Source organism: Lonchura striata, chromosome 2 (genome assembly GCF_046129695.1).
Source record: "Lonchura striata isolate bLonStr1 chromosome 2, bLonStr1.mat, whole genome shotgun sequence".
NCBI lineage: Eukaryota > Metazoa > Chordata > Aves > Passeriformes > Estrildidae > Lonchura > Lonchura striata.
The window spans coordinates 92,686,889-92,709,119 of record NC_134604.1 but is presented as its reverse complement, the minus strand read 5'-3'; the positions used below and the strand labels follow the sequence as shown (position 1 = coordinate 92,709,119).

General features: G+C 35.6%; 1 protein-coding gene across 2 annotated transcripts in view; it reads right to left on the bottom strand.

The window, feature by feature from the left end:
* Positions 1–1,730: 1,730 nt before the first annotated feature.
* The window catches only part of ANKRD10 (ankyrin repeat domain 10), a 37,346-nt gene continuing 16,845 nt past the window's right edge, over positions 1,731–22,231 (bottom strand). Inside the window, exons 4-6 of one of the 2 annotated variants that reach the window (XM_021545587.2) lie at positions 9,848–10,083; positions 6,280–6,375; positions 1,731–3,399 (exon numbers count right to left, since the gene is read on the bottom strand). In XM_021545587.2, the coding sequence (XP_021401262.2) occupies positions 2,915–3,399; positions 6,280–6,375; positions 9,848–10,083 (817 nt within the window). In that variant the 3' untranslated portion in view covers positions 1,731–2,914. The remainder of the gene's footprint in view (positions 3,400–6,279; positions 6,376–9,847; positions 10,084–22,231) is intronic. The other variant, XM_021545588.2, reaches the window with a different exon arrangement.

Genomic DNA, 22,231 nt, shown 5'->3' with positions numbered 1-22,231 from the left:
GCCATCCTATGATTCTGTGGTATGGAAACACACAGCTGCACCTGGAAGAACTCATTCCATGCTTGACAATTCTTTAACTACCAGTTCAGCACAGAAGTGCATCTGGATCTGCTGAGCTTATTACTTTTATAACTTATTGCTCACATGTATCTCAAATTACAAGACAAACTGAAATCCAGAAAATTCCAAGTAAGCATGAGCATTTTTCTTCCTGTGAGTGTGATATGGGCTCACAACAGCAGCATACGCTTGGGTATGTATTCACCAACCTCAACCATGCTGGGATTCTGTGATTCCCTATTTCATATTTCATTGAAGATTTATGGGATAATTTAAAAACAAGACTTTAACTGGCCTTTGAAGTAAATAATTCTATTGCCTCAAAGAGCACCTGCAAAAATGACATCTTGAAATTCTTATCCTTATTTGATGTTTTAAAATGGATACACCTCAGCTCTTGCATGAGTCATCCTCTGTCTGCCTTTGCAGCATTAACTGTAGACAAAGATACCTGGGGGACACACGTAGTGCTCCTACATCATATGGCCCTCAGTGGTCTTCTCCATGTAATCCTGATTTAACAACTGGTTTCAAAGGGGCTTGACAACAGATACAGACCTTGAAATCTCTCTACAAGCTCATGGCTGAACACACAAGCACAGAAGTGCTTTTCTAAAAATAAAGCTCTAAGTTCTCCCTTTGATTTTGAAATACAAAGTTTTCCACAGTATTTTTAGGTGAAAATGTGTGAAGAACAAGTGAATGAAAACCAAATGTACACAGATTTTAAAAATATTGCCTTATGAACAGAGTATAAACCTTACCATGCTAAAATTGTGTACTTAACATTACACCCTCATATGCCAACTTAGTGGTACCCAAAGCAAGCTCTCTAGGGATCAGTTTATAGCCATGGTAAGATCCAGTAAAGATACAAGTGCTTATTATGAGCTGCTTAGATTTATTTGAAGAAGTACAAGAAAGTATGTGGAGCAAACCTGGCAAATACTAAAAAGATCCCAAAACCCAAATGCTACAGCAAATGAGAGCCACCGTTTCCTGTCAGTACAAAGGCAATGGCACGTGTTCCTATGGGGACTACACCAGCAAATTAAACCATCTAAAACCAGGGCCCAGGTACATCTGTCCAAGAACAAGCAAGTAGTTAATGTGGATGCCAGAGCAGCTCATCTCAGGTGACACTCAGCTTTCACTAATGTGTTTTGGTGGCTTTTTTTTGTTTGTTTGTTTGTTTTTTGTTTTTTTTTTTTGTCTCCCAAAGGCACTGAGAAGTTTTGCTGGTCTGCAAAAGAATTGGTCAATTTTCCTGCCAGTCCTACTCTCAATCTGAACATGCTGTAAGCATCTCGTGCCTAGCTAACCATGTAGAGTGTAAAGGCTAATTCAAACACTGACTTCTCTGCAATAAGTAGCATTTTGATTAAAAATGTTTGAATGAGACTGTTTTTTTTTTTTTACTTTACAGACAAGCACAATTTTGCCAGTATTTTTTAAGCTGAAGGCTGATGTGACTTGTCATATACCCGATATCCAGTTTGTGTTTCTGTAATTCAGTCAAGACAATTTGTTGGGCTGTTCCCATTTGCTTTCATATACTGACAAAAAGAAATTCACCAGCAGCACTTGACCAAGATTATGAGAATTGTGAGTTATAAACTATTGAACGCTTTCTCAACTTGCCGCTAAAATAAAAAGATCTAAACAAAATATTCAGATACAATGTAATATGTTTATTTTTTTAAATCCAATTTGTAAAGGTCCCTTTTTAAACAAAACAAGAACAAAAAAATCAACACAATTCAGAGGGCTTATCTCTTTTACCATATTCTTCCCCACTCACTTATAACACAAGCAGCAACTTATAGTATTAGTGCTCGTATAGTGCACTTATATGAGTTTTGATCTGTGTATTAAGCATTAAATACAATGTATTTTCTGTGAGCATAGCCCAAAGAGTACACAATGTTACATTTTCAAAGCATATGTTAAAAAAAAAAGACAATAAATGTATATCCAAGACAGTCAAACTCAAATATTTTGACTTGGCAAATTCTATAACGACTAACAGCAATTTTAAACTGCGTACAAAGCACAACAGTGCCAACATGCCTCCAGTCTGTGAGCTATGGTAAAACATCAAGCACACATACAAAGGAGAGAAGCCAAAGAAACCCACCACAGAGCTAACCTGAGGCACACCCAACTGCAACCGAACAAAGGCAGCCCACGTTCCCACTCTGTAATGCAAAGAGCCCCACAACAACAAAAAGCAATTCTATGCTACAGAAAGTGAAACAGCAACTTCTTCCAAATTTGTCTCTGCATTTTTAAACAACTCGTTCAAAAAATGTAAAGATGAACATCTAATTATACCAAACAAATGTACAAACTATAAAGTCAGAGAAGCTCCAGAAGATTGCCACTTTCAACTTTGCATAGTGAGAGCTGGCATTGATATTGCTACCATAGCTTCAGCAGAAGATACTGAAAAGAAAAAAATTTACCTCTAAGTGATGCACATATGTAGCATTTTCTTCACAAAATTCAGTTAAACATTGTTTTAATAAAAGGGAAAACAGCTCTAAAAAGGGAAAGATAGTGTTCACAAGCTTAGAAAAAAAATACAAAACCAGAACATTCCATAATAAAAAAATAAAACCAATAAACATTCCATCATGACAGCACCTATTTTATCACTAAATAAGCCCCATACATGCAACAAACTACAACTATTGTATAAGGCCATCAAATTAAAAGTTTACTTTTCATATAAACAAAGTGTAAAAATAGCAACAAGTTGCGAACTTCAAATTTAATGCTATGTGAGGATTCTGCCCCCCCCCATTTCATTTGGTAGCAATTTCAATATGTGTTTGATATAAATGTCATTAATCTAGGAACCGTGGTACAAATACATTGTGCCTAGGACAGTATTGTCATATCTCTGTTCGATCTTGACAGAATTGGAATGCTCAACGACACTACTGAGTTCAGGGATGCTTTCAGCAGTATCCCCAAAACCATGATAGTGTCCATAGTGCAAAGTGTCTCCAGGGTCTTCCACCCACGAGGGCCGGTTGGAAACACAGCTACTCGGGCTTCCATTCAGGTGCAGAGATCCACACATATCGGTGGAATTACTCATGGCTTTTTCCGGTTCCTCGGTGCCGTTACTGGTGTGGATCCGGTGCCTACTGGGAGAAGTCACTCCAGGAATGACTCCGTTAGGTGTTAATGCTAAGCACTCCTCACGCCTGGCATCCATCCCACTGAACTGCTGTGCGGCGGTGAAATCCAAATGTCCATTGATGGCACATCCATTTGTCAGTGCATTCAATATGGAGCTACTGCTATTCATATCTGCATTAAGAAATACACCTGTCACCAACAATTAAGAATAAATCGGAATACATCAAAATGTCTCCACTATACTTCACTTAAAAATGTTTCCATACACAGCTTTGAAAATAAATCTATCATTTCTTTATAACAATGTAGGTAGTTCCAAGTAATGAGAGCTGACCAGTAAATTTGTGGCATAGATTCTTACGTTGAAAATGCAACTATCTATCCACATTTGTTTTGAAAATATGTCTATATTAATCTTTGCAAAGACAATGTCAACTTCTCAGATTTTTTTTTTTTTTCATTTAACTGTAAGAATTAAGTGGAGCTGACAACATTCCGGGCAGTGTTTTCAAGAGCAGAATTAAAGTGATATTTCCACCTTAACTGTAATGCCCTCTTGGGATGGAAGATCATGTACATACAAGAACTGAGTATCTGTGAGAGGGTGGGGTTTTTTCCCATTTTTTAGCTGTAATTTAACTGTGGCTCTTTTTTTCTTTTTTGTTGTAACTCATCACAGTACAGTTTGCACTGAAGTAAGTTAAATAAAGAAATGTTACATTGGATTGCTAAAATAAAATGTTTCCAAGTTCTTTTATTCAGAAAGTACTTCAATGTACCTAGCAGTTTACTAGGTAACATACTGGGCAGGTCTGTATTTAATGCTATGCTTATAACAGCATGTGTACAATCCACATGCAAAATGCCATACAATAGGAACAGCAGAGTGCACAGAAGACTAAGAAATAGTAGTAGGAACATGCATGCAAAAAAACGTGCATGCAAAAATGACTGACAACTGTTTTGAAGCAATCTCCCATTTGAAGTAAGCAATTAGTACAATAGGTTTTGTTTCCATTAACAGATTTCATCAGTCTGTCTGAAATGCATGTTTTTGCAGTGGTACTCAAAAGTACTAACACAAAAAATGCATGATATATTCTGCCTTTAAAATATAATTTATTTCTATATTGGTAAAGATGAGCAAGGCAAACATAGCAATTACAGAGCTATGTGGTGACATTTTAAGATTTTATATTCTGTGATTATCCTTGGATACATGCACATATGTTTATGTCTCCATGAACGCATAAACCCATGTGCAAAACAGGATTGCATTTACTGCGTATGTGCAAATTAATTAACTTAATTTAGTCTGCTGGCATCTTCCCACATTTATAAAACACTGGGTTCCCATTTAAGTGACACATAATGAGTACCACTGTCTGACAAGGAAGAATATGGAGTTTTGTCTCTCTCTCAGTTTTTTGCTGGCTATTATTTGAAGTACAAATTACAACACTGATACTTCACAGACCCCAGTATGTTACACAAGAAATGTGTCCAATTTGTAACTCCCTGGATGTACTAACTGGAGTTTCCCATTCAGTCCCTATATCAGTAAAAATAACCACATCAACCAATCTTCCTAACCATGAATTCTCATTAAAAGTGGAAAAAAACCCCCACAAATCCATCACGACATCGAAGTTAATACTTCAGGGATAAAAACGCACAGAAGGAGTTCCATATAGTGTTTATTAACTGAAAAGTGCAAAATTTTAACTGTTTAAAGATAAACCATTATAGGCTGGTTTTGCCAAATAAAATTTAATAAATCTGGCACTTGTATTAGTTAATATGCAAAAGTAGGTAATGAATAGTTCTTGTGATACTTACAGAATGTTACTATTGGTTAGAAATGAGCACCTATAGTAATACAGTAATAGCATATATTTATGAAAGAAAATAATTTTTCCATAAATAAGAACACTTAGCAATTATCACTGGAAAATACCATAGTCTACTTTTAAAGTATTGATTATATATATGTATATCTATCTATTCCTAATATATTAAAACATCTATTATTATCATTCCCTTTGTTGAATTTGATCTGTGGCAAAAAGCATAAACGTATTGCTGGCAGAAAAAATTGATAAATAGGAAATTAATTGATAAATATGAAATTAATTTCTGAATGTAACAGTGCACTACTGTAGTAACTCCAGGTCTTAACCTACAAAATACAAAAAAGGCTGACCCAAGACAATTTTAATCAAACTCTATACACATCCTGTCACCAAAAGCATCTTGACTGAGCAGCCCTTAAAAAATCTAGAGCATTAATATTGACCAATCAGAGTAACATTTTGACTGTTTCATGATGATTGGTACAAAACACAAAATCTGTTTTCCCAGGTAAACTAGTTCCAAATAGTAGATGTAAATTGTGATGTCTGGTCTTCTATTTACATAAAAAACGCCACAGCAGGATCCTGCACTACTGTCATTGTGTCTGAACAAGTTCTGAACACAGGATGTATGTCTAAACTATTCTCTATAGTATTTATTGTAGTATTTGAATATAGTTTTGTCAAAACGTGTTATTTTCAAAGCTAGAATATGCTTCCCTATCAAGTCTTCTTACTATCTACTCAATCAAAATTAAACAAATAATTTATTTCTGAATTTCCTTTAACTCAAAATTATAGCAACTAGAAGCAAGGCACAACGTAATACAAGCCTCAGGTTAAAAGTGAAACAGCCATCGTGGACTTGTTTACCTGAAATGTTAAGAAATTACTAATAAACCTTCTCTTTCATCATTACAATAAATTGCATGAAACAGCTAATTTTTGATACCTATGAAACCCCCAATATAATGGGTGTTACAGCAATACAATAGTTTTCAAGACTCCAGACAACAATGTGCAAAAATAAAGGACTAAGTTTTATACTTAAATTAAAAATAAAACGCATATTGATTCTTGCAACGACAAGGAGTTTGCATTGCAGAAACAGTGTATATTTCAATTTCTTTTGGTCCAACAGAAGTACTCTCCTGTTGTTTGGTGTCTTCAACCATTTGAATGTTGTTGTAGTTAACAGGAAACTGTCCACTCCCACCTGATACAACAGCAAACTCTCTATCAACGTGCATATTGTCACCATCATCCTCAGCTCCTCCATTCAGCATTGGTATTAAGCCATCAAAGCTGTAAGCTGACAAAAAAAGTCATGTTTAGTCGTAAGCACCCACTTGAAAACTCAGCCAGCAAAAAGATGAGTACTTTGACTATTAAAGCAAAACAGAAAATTCCCAGACTTTGCACCTACATTTTAAAGTTACTAGTATGATGTACAAATAGGTTGAATGAAGAGAAATTTAAGTTACTCATACTTAGGCTTTAAAGACCATGTTGCAAAAACAGCACATTTCTCAACTCACATTTGTTAACTGTCAGTTTAGACTGCTCCCTTTTACACTCCCAAGGGCTAGGTCCCAAAAACCCACCCTTATCCACACCAGACTGCTCCAGGGATCTCAAGAGCTGAACAAGCAGAACTGTCTTCCGAAAGAAACTGCCAAGTGGTTAGACTTCTGGAGGAAATGCTTTAATAAGCAAGATGGGCTTAATTTCACTACTACTTCTTGCACCTACCCAGAGCACTGCTCCACAGCCATCCCAGTAGGCCCTGCCCTGCTCTCATGTTGACATTAACACACTTTTCTACGCACACCTCACACGCTATATTATGTTGTAAATGTTTGCTTTGGCAGACTGCAATTCAGCTCGCATTACCTTGAGCACAACTAAAATTTTCATAAGCTACAAATCTTTAAAGAACTTTAAGTCCTGAAGTGTTCTAGGGCCAAAGAGATCGTGGAGGGTTTACATGACGTCAGGGCCCTTGGATCAGCAAGCTTCAAACTACCCTAAACCAGGAAGGGAAAGCCTCCTTTTTTTCTTTTTTTTTTTTTTTGTTTTGTTTTGTTTTGTTTTTTTTTTTTTTTTGTTAAGTAAATTAGAGGAATACATAAGTGTAGTTTCATGTTGGCCAATTCCAGGGTCCAGTTCCAGGAATGTCCTCCATCACACCACACAAACAACACCCATAGCATCTGTGCTGAGGCTTGTGACATCGAGACACTGGCATCGAGACACACATCAGAGATGTGTGATCAAACAGAGCACAAGTCAACCTGCTGAGGGCAGGACTAGAGGGGGGAGGATTACGACTGACATGAACACAGCTGTATGACCAGTTCACCCAGTGTGCATCATCATCATTGAACCTCTGCACCCTGCTCTGCTGACTTTCCCAGGAAGCAGGATGAAATTTCTGGAACTGACTTCAGAAAGATGGACATAAAATTCAGCTTTTGTTTCTAAATCAAAATTAAAAACTATTTGGCATATATTCTGAAAGTGGTCACCAATTTACTTCTGTTTATTACACTTATGAGTAATTAGTTTCTATCACAGTGTATCATGTATCAGCCTTGCCTAATTTTGAGGTTTAAGGCTTTTTTTTAATACTATGCACCTGTTAGCAGATACACTTGTGTGCATATCAACAATTACAAGCAACGCCCATCCACTGCCCAGTTTAGTTATTCCAGGGCAAAGCAGACCTTAAACATTTATCTTCTCTCAACTCTAATGCTTACAGCTGCTTGTAAGGGACATAGGTTGTTGCAGCAAATAGTCTCAAAGTAGTGATTGTTCCAATCTGGGGTATGGATATCAAAACCTGACATTTCCCTGCAAATACAGGTTGCCTTCGCTCTCTGAACATCTGGAATCTCCAGTGCAAATAGTCTTTAAAGGACAACAGACTGGTGTGGTTTTAGTAAAATTTAAAAAATAACACAAATCTGGGCTTGTTCTGTAAAAAAGCCAGCTAAGCACAAAGATGTACTAATAACTCATTACTCAGCTCTATTATTGTATCTATGTTTACCAGAATGCCTCAGGAACAGTGACTCATTCTCAGTGAGAGACTTTTTACACTGATGCCAATAGTTACTACTGATGCTGATGTCTTTGAGGTCAAACATGTCAGATTAGAAACTTCCACAGCTGGGATGCATCTTAGTTACTCCAAAAACCTTCAGGCAAAAGCAGCAAAGCTTTTGCATTTGTTCGTGAAGGTCTTAAAAAGTCTTACTGTTAACGGTTTCAAAAATAATCTACTCCGATTGCTTTTCCAACATTCCTCTAATTGTTCAGGAGCACTTGTTCACTTCAAGCACTATCTGTTTATTTGCTCAATCTAACTTAGGTGCTGGACCAACTCTGTACAGTAAAAAAGTAATGCAGATACAATGCCACTCCCCCAGACTGTGGGAAAACACTGCTTATTGACTGCTTGCAAAATATTCTAAAAGACACAGCCGCTTAGGAACACTCAGATGGGGCAGCTCTTCACTTCAAAACTCAAGTTAAGTTGACTTCACAAGCAGTGCCTCCTGGTAGACCAACAGACTGAAAACAACTTTCTGTAGTTGTTACAGACACTTGTGTACTGGGCAAGTTTTATTCTATGTAGATACTTAGGAAATACTTATTTCTGAAGCATTGTATGTAATTGCACAGGGAATCTTCTCCATTATGAAATTTATCATTTAGACCAGCTACATGAAACAACATATCCTGTTTATGATTGGCCATGGAGTACCCAGTTAAGGTCTCTGATCCTGGTACAAGCAACTATTGAATGAACAATAGTGTTGATATTAAGTCGCCTATGTCATATTTAGGAACATGGTTTAGGTCTCAATTCCCCCCTTTTAAGCCCATTCTATTTGGCTCACTGAAAGTCACTTACGTTAGAACATCAACTGAACAAAGTCTCTTCAATGAAGATCGGTGAAGTCCCTTTTCCTGACGCTAAAGAAAAGCATCCTTTACATCATCAGGAAAAAGGAGGTTTGAGTGCAGAATTACTCCCTTGCTTTTAGTAAGAATTTAGTAGGATGACCAATAGAAAAGAAGATAATTCTCCTCCGCCATATTACTCAAGGTGTTTCTAAAAACATCTAATATCTAAGATTTCTACACAGAGCTACCAAAAAGTATTTTTAGGTCGTACTATTTCATCATTGCTGGCAAAGCAGTATCCTCAATATACAAGGCTGGATAGGAAACCTTAAGGTTCATTCTGTTCTTACATTCTTGTGTAAGATAGCTGCTCCCCTTGGAAAACAATCCTGGAAACACAGGGTATGTTAATTGATTTGGGAAACCCTTCTGCATTCAATTTCTTCCATCTATCTTATGTAGCAGTTTCTGAACTGTGAATTAATCCCTGAATGGAAAATTACCATCAGAACATCCAAGCATCTCTATGAATCAATGGAATTACTTGGCCCTCCTGAAGCTGAAGAAACAAAAGGAAGGAATAGAAGCTAATTATTCACCTCTTACTCCTCTGAACAATTATTCTCAGCATCATGCAGTTTTAGCACTCTCTGGAAATAGAAATTTCTGAACATGCCAAGATGATGACAGGGAGAACTGGGATCTTGTGGCATGGAATAATTGTATTCATCTGCTTCTTGTATGAATATGTAATTTAGATACGTGAATTTGTCAATAATACTCAGCATCCACTCCAAAAGACTTTAAAATGTTTATTTTCCTTTCTCAGCAACAGTATCAACTCATCCCTTTTACCTCTGGGGTCTCACCTTCTGTTCTAGCCTTCTTTACTCCAGCAGACTCCACATCTTCAAAGGATCTTTTTCGACTTGTCCCACCACTGAATGGATTGGGACCTGCATTCTGATGAACCCCATTTAAGGTGCCATTGCTATAGAAACGATTCAGGTGACAGTTCTGGAGGTTCAAGAGAAACTGGGCACATTCTTGGAAGCCCTGGGTATGTGCAAGGTCTGCTGCTGTCAGGCCACTGGCATTTCTCAAGCTGTACAATACAAAGAAATTGGATTACACACATTCATCAGGCTAGCTGGCTGTTGCTGCTGCCCTTACTGACTATCTATCTGCTGGTGATGAGAGAAAACATACACTTAGCAAATTTTCCATTTAGAAATTAGTTAACAATCTTAGTTTTATAACTATCTTAACTTTTTGCACATATATCTCACTTCTAAGCAAAATTTGGGAGACAATACACTTATAAATAAAATCAATATACTATGTGCCTTAAACCATCTTCCTATTTAAACTTCTCAAAATGCTTTATTCTAAAATAGTCTGAAGTGTCTGATCTTTACATAAACTTCAGACTAATTAAAGTGTTGAATTTTACCATCTTCTGCAGTTTATTCTGCAATCTATTGCTTTAACTTGAGCAAAAGATCAAATACTCAAAAAACAAACTTAACATGACTTGGCAATTGTCCATGGCATTCTGGTATCTATATAACAACATCACTATTTTTCCTAATAACAAAATATATACATATATAGTAAAATATAAATAAAGATGCTATACTTAGTTATGCTTTGCTTATACTTTTGTTTCAGGTTTGTTTCTCATTTCAAAGTGTGTGACATCATAAGTAATGGGACTTGCTTTGGTAATTTCAACTAAAACTTTTCTGCGCACAAGAGAATGGCACTGGATTTTGCATATTCTAGTGCATCAAGGAGGTTAAGAAAGAAACCAGGAGATGTAGAAATTTGATTTGAAAATGTATTGTATCACATGCATTTACACACACAGAATATCTTGTGCTTAACAGTTTAGTCTAACTTCATCAGGAAGAGCAAAAAAGTGAAGGCAAGAAGGCCAGGAATGACAAAACCAGATGGTGATGTAAAATATGCCTATTAATCTTTCCTAGTACTTTTCCAGAAAGAACTAGTAAAAAAAGTGGAATTTTTGTTTCTTGGCTTCACACATTTAGACAAGTCAATTACTTAAAAATCCAGAAACAGATAAGCTAACAGAACAAGAATTCAGAAGATTAATAGATCTGATTCTCCTGAAACTCCAACTCATGAGAAGAAATCGAAGAACAAAGCCCAGATTTGCTTCCTAGAGCACTGGAACTTATTTGCTATAAATAAGAAACCCTTTAGAAACGATTACAGCAAGACTATTTCCATAAATGTCTAAGCCAAAATACTACAGAATCATAAAACCCATAACCTAAACCAGGATTAATTTTATTCCATACTGTACTAAACCATTTACTTGGACTCCTAGTGAAAACCCACAGAACAGCAATCAAGAGTGCTCTAGAAAGTAAGACCTAAGAATACTGAAAAACCTAGACAAAAGAAATGAAACTCTGAAGTGGTACTAGTTTTGAATACCTACAGGACAGCTGCAAAGCACTATGCATCCAGTGTAGGCAGTATATAAATGGGACAAAGGAGAGTATATAAATGAACAAAGGAGAATTAAAGCTAGCATCAGAAGTTTTGGAGTATAAACCCTGGTGAATCTTGAGAGGGGTCTTTTCTCATTGTAAGAGCTGCCTGTGGTATCAGAAATTCTACTGTCAATCCTTTCCCCCACTGAACTAGATGACCTGTTGAAGCTGCTGCTAAGCAACAAATATTTGACACTCCTTTAGCAACTCTGATTTACTTGTGCAGCATAAGGATGTAGGACAATGAAACTACAGCTTAGGAAACAGAAACTTTAACAGATCTGTTCTGTTCAAGAAGAAAAGCTCAGTTCTTTGATATATTTTTAAATTTCCAAGCCCCAAAAGAAAAGTAAAAGAAATCTAAGCAAGAGCAAAATAAACAAAGTTTTGCAAAGATAAAAAAATTACAAAACCAGCATGGTACTGAATGGCCATCTAATTTCAGAGAAGTTCAAGGAGTCAGTAATTCTATTACTAGCAAGTACTACTGAACACTAACCTGCTTTTCAAAACTGACTATAGGAGACTACAGTTAAGTCACTGATTTCCAAAGAATCGTCACTGTAAGATGCTGGAGGCATTTGGAGATTCAACAACTAAGATCAAAGTGTGTAAGCTACGCACCCGAACTCTGGGAAAGAAAAACTAAATTTCCCAGGAAAAAAAAACCAACAAAAAACAGGAATTAGAGGTTGCAAAACTTTAAAATGTAATGATCTTTGATATTTAAAGATCTGTCCCATTCCTACCTCTTCCTGAACTAATATTACTCTTAACAAAGTAGACAAAGAAGTACTTGTGTTACAGAAATGTTCCGGAAGCACTGCATAGATTTCAAGGGACTCAAGCTTACTGGATTTAACATTATTGCTTCTGAAGTTTAGAAACACCTCTTTTAAAGGTGTGAATCTGAATTTAACCTATCAAGTTAGTAATGAAAAGAAAAATAAAAAAGTTCAATGAAATAAGAGAAGATTTTAAGTTCTAGATGACTTTGGAAACTATTTGAACAAATGTTATGGAAGACAACACAGATGTTCTCTCTGTTCACTTATAGTGGGAACACTAACTTGAGTATTTTTTCTATATCCAGTTGTCCATGTCCATGATTTTAATCAAAGCCTGATTATTCTTGAACTTCCATATACTTACAAATTTCTGTTACTCTGCCTGCATTCCAATATTAACAGGACACGGTAAAGGAAAAGCTGACAAATTTTGCAGAAACCTTCTGTCACTGTCTCAAAAACAGGATAGAAAGATAGAAGACCTACTTCTTTAGCTGATTTCTCTAGCTTTCTCCAGAAGGAAAAAATCTGCCAGTGGGAACATAAAAGCAGCAAGAGGTAGCTGTGCTATATTAACTCATCATAACAACATGCAAGTAATAAAAAAAAAAAATTGCTAATGTAAATAGGAACAAAATAGGAAAGAAAATACTCTTAACAGATATCGCAGACTGGAACAGTTCATATATTTTTAAACTATTTTAGAAATACTGTCAATTCCTTTAAGGATTCTGAGCCTGTAAAAGAAAAACAGTGTAACACAGTCCTTCCAGAAAGCCTGGAGTACTTGAATTAATTAAAAAGCTAGACCATTCTTTAAAAGCATTAATCTGAACTTAAGAATGGAACCACCTTGTTACAGCTGTAATTACAAGAAACCAGGAACACATCTAATACTAAAACTGCTGCCCATGTCTGGCAGTGAAATGCCTGCCTCAGCTTATCCCTGGAGCTAAGAATTTAAGTGGCAATACTGTAGTTCAATCTCTGATGTGCAATCCCTGTCAGCCCTTGGTTATGAACTGCAATTCTATGTAAATTGACTATTAAGGGAAAAGGAGGAGGAATAGTATGTGATTAATTTTGCTACAAACTGTAGTAGCCACATGACATGGAATGCATGGCTAAAAAATGGAAGAAATGTCAAAAAAACTCCGACAGTTACTATATCCAAGTAAATTTACAGCTTTTTCAGTTATTAGATGCCCCCTGAAAGGTACTTCATTTATCATAGATGCTGACATAAAGAAAAAGGCTTGATAAAGAATATTACAACTGAAAGTAACTTCAAGACCTGGGCTGCAAAAGAAAAACACTGGAAAAAACAGTGTATAACATGGACAGAACTATCTCGACGCCATGGGTCTTGGAAAAAAAAAAAAAATCTTCTTTTCCACCCATCCTCTGCTTTTTTTAGTTAGTTAAAAATACCTCTGGTACAGCTAAACACCTTGAAATAGTGGAAACTCCAAGAAGCTCAGAACACACTGATATTAAATCTTCAGGCAAACTGTCCTTTTGTTACTGCAATCATATAGCAAATATGAAATTTCTATTTCTGCAACTGTATTACTCAGAATTAAAAAATGAGTACAGAAATTTCAAGCAGGTTTTACACTTTGTTTTGCAGGGATTTTTGTTGTTATCAGCTTTTTAAAAAAATGTATTGTTTTGTGACCAAGATGCCAAGCTTCAGGAAAAGCTTATGTTTCTTTCCAAGGTTTGTCTTTCAGCTAGGCTTCTAGCCGAAACAAGACAAATAGCAGGTCATAAACTCTGTATTTTTCACATTAATTCAGTATGAAAGAAGAAGCCAGCAGCAAGGAAGATGTGGAAGGATGGAAGGACAACATAAGTAAAAAAATCAGAATAAGTCTTGGAAAGTGACACATTTTATGTTTAGTTAGCCTTTATTAAACCATATTCATTGACTCGATGCAGCATTTTCTAAAGATTGGCCTAGTAACTGTCAAATCAGAGAGTAGTGCTCCAGAAACTTATTTCCTTCTCTCTCCAGTAAAAAATAAAAAAGTTAAAAACTAAAGAGAACTCCAAATGTCAGTCTAGCTACAGGAACAGGTGGAAAACTGAAGAAAGGACACTGAAAACAAAAGCTCTGAAAATGTCATTCCTTTTTTGGCACCTGCTCCAGACAGGAATATACATGAAGGCACAAACTGACAAACAGCAGAAAAATTCCTTACTTAACATTGCCCAGGGCCAAAGGCAGTCATCAGAAAGTCAATCCACTCCCTGTTTAGAAAACACATATCTTGCATCCTTTCCAAGGCAATTCATGTATTTGAAAAATGACTGAGTCCTGTGTTTTACTAAGCAGCAATTGTTTGCTATATACTTTATTCACTGTTTCCATGTAATTAAAATAATGAAGCATGCTATAATTTACCCTCAGTCTTCTTGTAGGCTAGAATCCAGGAGCTGGGAATAAAAACATCTTGTTTTTTTTCAAAGTACAGAAGTATAAGATGCTAACTTCAACACAAAAAAAGAAAGCCAAATGTAAGGAAGGATACATTTTCATATTATGAAGTTATTCTAAATAGGAAAAAATTCATGAGAAAAGACGATGAAAGGCTGAATATGGATGAGGAGGTGATCTTGAAGTTTCTTGACATGTGACACTTGCTTATCACACACTGTAGTGACAGGTGTTTTCATAAATAAACTCAAAACACACATTTATATATTGAGTTAGGGCTCCTACTTTTGCATATGCATTTATTCACAGACCTACAGTGCTTAAAACCCTCTTGTAACATGGTTTTCTTCTTCCATCAAGTGATGTCCACAGGCAGTCTTCAAAACTGACTGATCTTGGCATGAAGACTTTTTTAGGATCCGTTCTTCCCCCTCTGGGTTGACATCATCTGAACTCCCATTCTAAATGCCCAGTTCATCTCAAGAGTCCTGGTACCAAATTAAAGCAGCTCTGAAGAGGACAATGGTGAAGCACAAATTTAAGCATTTCCTTCCTTCTGAAATGCTTTAATGCTTTTTCAAAAATGTTGGCTGCGACTATAATTCAATTGTTTCTCTAAACTGAGAGACAAGTGCATTATCTGGATTGGTGTACAGAAACACAAATTTAACTTTCAGCTTAGCTTTATTTAAGAGGAAATTTTTATTATTTCAACCTAATTTAAGAAGCTTGCTAAAGGAAGAAAAAAATTGAGGAAAGTTGTTAAAAAATATTCAAGATGCTTCCACTATGGGTAACCCATTGAAGTTTAAAAAAAAAAAACAAACAAAACAAAACCACACAAAAACAAAACCCCAAAAAAACCAAAACCACCACACCCACAACAAAACACTCAAAATTCAGAATTGTTTAAATATGACTTTGTGCAAGGAACATTTACTTCAGTGTAACATACAGAATTTACTCTTTGAAAGATCTGTAGAAAGAGAAGAAAGACTTGTGCTTCTCATATTGACTTACAAATGCTATTGAATTTACTTGAAAAAAATTGCTTCTAAGTTGCTTCAATTGTTAATTTTCCACATTCATTGGCAGAAAAAAACAGGTAGATTTCTATGTCTTTTTAAAACAGAAATATCTTAGAAATACACTGTCTTCAACTTATAATGTCACATACCTTGAAAAACAAAACAAACATTTGCTACACAAAAAGTCAACAACAAATATTTTTGAAAATCATATATGGAAAAAAAAATTCTCCTGAATGTTTAATTTGAAATAGTGATTACAGCACCTACAGCTTACTGTGTTTTTGTTAATGCCATGCGACAATCTAAGAAAATAAACCACAGTTTTCGTATATCAATGTAATATCTGTTAAAAATTACTGATCTCAACTTATCTATTGTTAGTTTACAAATAAAAATGTAGATAATTGTAAATTAGGGTAAGCAAAGCATGCAAATCTATAGATTCTATATCTGAATTCCTAGATTAGCATTAAAACCAATCACCGCAACAAATACCTCAACAGTATGCCTTGTGTGCAGAAAGGAAGCGATACTGAACATTCAATGCCACAACTGTAAGGTTTTCGGAGAAGCACCTGTGGCAGTTTCAGCAGTTTCTATATGGAATGCTCCCCCTTTCTAGGATTACTTGAAAAAATCAAGTCAATTCGAATTACGTAGCTGTAAAACATTGACATGTGTAGTTTTTACAGTTTCAGAATCTTCTGTTTGATTTAAACGGGCAATGGTGCATAAACAGGAAACTTATATCATAAGGGATCACATATTTGCAGGCAACATTAAGATTAAAAGTACATTAACATACATAAAGTGCTGTAGCACATTATTCAATAGGTAAGCCATTATCATGTGACCACCTTAACAACAAGATACTAAGCCTTTTATGCCTTTAAAAGCATTATAACTTTCATCCTGAAACCAATTTTTCAGTTCTTCACTGAAATTTATATAGAATGGATTAAAGTTACCGGTCAACTCATGGCTTCAATTACTTTAAATTTAGTAGGCTGCATCTCAAAAGAATTAGTAGCTATTCCTATATACAAAAATTAGCAGATACAAGGATTAAAACAAAACACAAGAAGAAAGAGAAAAAAAAAAGATCAGAACACTAAAACGCCCACAGTGAGAAAAATAGTTTCCTATATAAACAGTAGTATACTAGTCTAAAATTTCTAAAGCAAAATTATTTTATAATACTAAACTTTAAGTGTTTTAACCCTTTGGTGTCCAAATACAGAAATTATAAAATGGTTTCAAACTTTTTTCTTCCAGGTATCAAGACAAAAATAATCTTAACTACACAGATGTGTGTCACTGCTGGGACTACTATACAAATTCATGCTAGAATTACACACTAGGCATCTACAAAAGCACAAGTTGGTGCCAAGTTTTTATTTCACAACAAAGCATCTGGCAGCTGAAATTATTTTACACTTTTAAAACCAGTGGTAGAGTTCCTGAGAATATCATCCAAAATCATAATGAGGAATATACTGAACAGAAGGATTCTGTTTTGTGAAGCCACTTTCTCCTCAGGAAAATCAAGGTTCACTATGCAGCTATAATTAGCTCCTAGATACTTCAAACTCATGACTGAGTAAACATTGGCAGAAGAAAGAATTCATTAACCATGGTAGGCAACATTGCAATTACCACAAACACCACCATCAGTATTTTTTGTTGTATCTGTATTCTGATTTACATGCTTTACTAAAGAGCTCAAACAGCGGACTATGTTTCCAGTACCTTTTGTACAAAATATTCACATTTCCAAGTAAACTTTTCCCTGATCAATATATGCATGACTTGGCCTGGTTCCAGAGACAGTATTTTTATATTCACATTTCATTATTCAAGAAGAGATTCCTAGTAACAATTCACAAAGGGAAGGTAGGAAAGACTGGCAATTCTTGAAACAACAGTCTGATTGCAATACAGCATAACAGAAAAGACCTTTACTACTAAAAGGAAAGTATTTCCTAGATTACTAGTGAAATTTAATTCCAAATAAGCATCTTTATAGTACTGCAGCCACTTTAAACACAAAGAATGTAAGAGTTACTTAGCCAACCATATGACAATGAGAACTATCACTGCTGTTAATTTCATGTTTCTAGAAACAGAGCAAGAATTGCTAAATAAAGTTGCTAACAATGAAGAAAGTGTAATGGAAAACTGAGGACAGGTTCAGAGCAAACTGACTTGAAAAGATCAAACAACCTTGCAACACAGATATCCACCAAGATGAGTCTAGTAGCAAATAAAATTACATTATTTCTCCTCAACACAGCAAATAAAACCCAAAGGTAGATTAGAATTAGAGAAATGAAGGAAGCAAGTTTCTCTCAAGTGTGCCAAACTTGAAAGAAAGTTCAAGCTGTTCAGTACAAAAAGCATTGACAGCGGAAGTTTGGAAATAAAAATGAAGAAGTAAATAAATGTTAAGGTACTTCTGTGCCAAAAGGAAGGGCAAAAATCAAGAATGACAGGACTCTAAGTAGTAGATGGTCTCATTATTTTCCCATAATAGGGACACTATCAAACTACACAGTTTTGTTGGGGTTTTTCTGGTGTTAAAAATAACTTGGTGTGGTTTACTCAAGACTAAAATCTTTTGGATTAAAGAACTGCTGAAGTGCATAAAACAGTTTAAATGAGCTTCACAAAAAAAGTTTTTCAGACTTAGATTTTTCTCCCTCTCCCCTTATAAGAAAATTTATCCAACATGTTTGAGCCCAATCAAGCAAAACAGAATGAAACTGGAGAGTAATATTTTCCCTAAGATTACCAAAGCTCTTCCATGGTTTGTTAAGCCTCGCTCTGAGACACATCTTCTAATGAGTACTGCATGACACGCATTAGAAAACTTTTCTGATCACCCTGAACATGTTCTAGGCCACACCACAACTACCTTCTGGTTTTTTTCGTCCAGAGCCTACTAGGTACTAGTTGGCCTATGATCAACTTTACTGAAGACAGAAACCAGCAAACAAAACCCAAATCAACACAGCAGGCTAGAGCAAACATTGCAATAGACAAACCTCTCATCACTTATCTAGTCAAAAACTATTGCCAGATCAAGCACAGCACCCCTAGCGACCATCACTACTGACATCTGGAGCAACCATCAGAACTAGTAAGACTACTGTATTTGGGATATAATTGTTTCCTTCACTGTATTTAACTCCGGTCAAGCTCTACTTTATAACACTTTGGTTTCTCCACTTGACTTAACTGCACCCAGGTTTCTGTAGCCAGAATAGCAACAGAATAGCTTATCTTGCAGAGGGAAAAAAAAAAAAAAATCTCTCTTAAGGGAAATTGGACACATTAATGTGAACTTTAGCACAGTATCTTACAAAAGGCTGATCAATCCCAACAAAAAACCCCAAACATTCCTGTCAGAAATCTGAGCTATCTGCATATAAAAGTCTTGGTAACACTTCCGTATTTTTTACTGAGCTCTCTTGGACTGAAGAAAAGTCAAGCAACCACTGTTATAAGGCTTCTCACTAATGAATAAGCTAAACTGTCAAGCTCACATGTATCTAGTGAATTTCCTCTCTATGTTTCAGAAAGGTCATAAGTATCACTGCTTTAATAATGGATTTTACTTTGTTCATAAAAAGCACAACCTCTCATATTCTGTGCTATTTTCCAGCTCATGTCAGTAATCACTGTTGTTATTCCACCCGCAGTAAGAATAACCTGCATTCAAACTGAACAGGAATTCAGTGGTACGAGTTTGCCTCAGCTTCCTGCAATTATTAGGAATGTCAGTAACTCTGAAAGCGACATTTTTCCAGACTGGTTCACTCCAAGACTGAGCCTTTCTCATTTTTTAATCAGTAACCCATGCATATATATATTCTGCTTTGGTATTTCCAAACCTTTTCTTCACGCTGAATCCAAATTACTGCCCTACTTCATAATCACAAGCTCCTACAAACCACCTCAAGTACTGCTACAACCATAGCAACCAAACAGGAAACCAAACATGGAAGAAATTATCAAGCTTTACTTGCAGTTTCTATGAAGGAGAATTAGTGTTGCACCACTGAAAAGTGCATGCCACTTTGAATTTGCCTTCCCATAAGAATTTATATAAAATGGGAAAGGTGGAATAAATTCCAACACCTGTATCCTCTATACTGAAAAAAGTCCCAACAGGAATACTACAGTGACATCCCTTAAAATTTTTGTTACATAAAATTAAACAAAAATTGTCATATAATTTTCCTTAATTATACAGCAACGTCTAATAATGCAACAATAGCAATTAATCCAGCAGTTTAACTAGTATCTGGAGGCAATCAGTTTATAAAAAGAATGTGTATGAAGTGGTCTGAGTTTGGAAAGTACCAAACAGATTATACAAGCACTAATATACTAATTAACAGATAAGAACCTCTTAGCTGAAAAAGCACCTAAATCCAAATGATCGGTAAGATTGTGAAGCATTACTCTCAAGATGAGGTTAATTTAATGACTGTAGGAAAGTAGGATGTTGGTTCTTCTACACTGAATCTATGCTGTAACACAGCTTCTGAAGTAAAGAGGTGACACAGTTGTGGCACTTCACAACTATGTTAACATCAGAAATAGACTGCAGTTCAGTATTAAAAGTTCGGTAGTTAATTTAGCTGGCAAGAAAAAGAAGCTCACATTAAAACCCTGCAAATAGCTTCTAAGATTTTAAGAAATCAAGAAGATATCCATTAACTAAGACAGGAGATTTTTGAACCCTGAGACCCTTCAGGAGAACAGGCCATGTAAGCTTCCCCTCCAGACTGAAAAGGAACCAAGGGCTTGAACCACAAAGGAATGGCCGACTTCTGTGCTATCATGAAAAGGACACATCACTGTCTCTTCACTAGAGGAGAATGACTTTCAGGAAGTCAAGAAATCTCAAAAGTATAACTGAGAAGAATAAAAGCTGAGCTATCACAAGAGTGGTCATGTGGAACAGAAATGCAAGAATTTTACAAAGGACTAATCCAGCAGCACTAAAAAAAAAATCACAGCAGATTTCTGTTCTGGAAGATGGAGAGCAGTTGTGAAGAAGAAAAATTATATTAATATTGCCTTTTTTAATAATGCAATTCAGTTTGTGACATGAGTTTGAAAAGAAGAAACAAAATTAAGTAATTCCCTGTCAAAGAATGAGAATAAAGGTCTTGCTGAAAAACTTAGTATCAGTCATAGGACATTTCTGGCATTAAATTTACACACTCGGATGAATGCCGAACAGCTTTAACAAAAAGGTGGCTGAAGTGTCTGTCTAATCCTGATCAACATCACAGAATGAATCTGTCATCTGGTGGAAACAGATGTACTGTTTTATTTATCCCACCATGTCACTGTTTCTACTCAAACCTTGAGACTAGAGTATATAAAACTAGAAAGGAAATGATCTCTTTATGGTCTCATAATATGCCATCATGGTATACAACTCAAATTTACCCAAAACCTGAAGATTTCTGGCAGGCAAATAAAAAGCTTTTCTAGAATGCTACTCAAATATCATGATTAATAAAATCTTAAGCAAGCAAGAATTTATGTTCAATTGGATGGGGGCATACCAAGCCACAGCCAATTTCACAAGTTACACCTCTCTCTATCCCAGGATAATACAGTGTTTGAAACTTCCCTCTTATCTCCAAATCAAGCCACTAAGGAAGACAAAACCGCTTAAATGACAGCTGCAGATTTTTTATTCAGAGATAAGTGGGCAATGCACAAGTGCACCACATGCAAGCAGACATGAAACAAGTCAGGATAATCAATACTTGCATGTTTCTTTTTGATTCAGCAGTGTCCTGTGTTTAAAGCTGAATTTTGTATTTTTATATATGCTGTAATACAATCTAAATAACTACACTGAAATACAGCATTTACATAACAGTGCAAAAGAGCAAAACAAAACATGGCACCAAGAAGGCTTTTCCTCTATAAAGATCTGTGGACACTTGTCTGTCACCATGATAAATAATACACAATTAACCATACATAAATTGCATTAATATGCCTTTTAGTGAAAATCCAGCAGTAATTATGGATAATTTAAAAGGTACTATCCACATTAAAAAGTCAGTTACACAGCAAACCTTTTCACTCATATGAGGACATTGTGACCACCTGCTTCCCCCTCTTCAAGGGTCCATGAATACCATAGTTAGTGGAGCAACCATTTTTATGGCTGTAGGACATACTGTGCACAGAATATGCTTCAGCTAAAATGAGAAGGTAAATACCACAAAAAAATCAAAATATTTTCACTAGGGTACAATTATTATTTTTTAATATTATTAAAAATTTACACAGGAATAGAGACCCAAATTCTCTCTCATCAATTAGGAAAACAATGCAACAGTTTATTGAAATTTATACTGCAACAACCTATCTTTCTCTGCAAATCAATATACTAGCAAGCCTGAAATACAGTAAACTAGAAAAATTCAAGTGA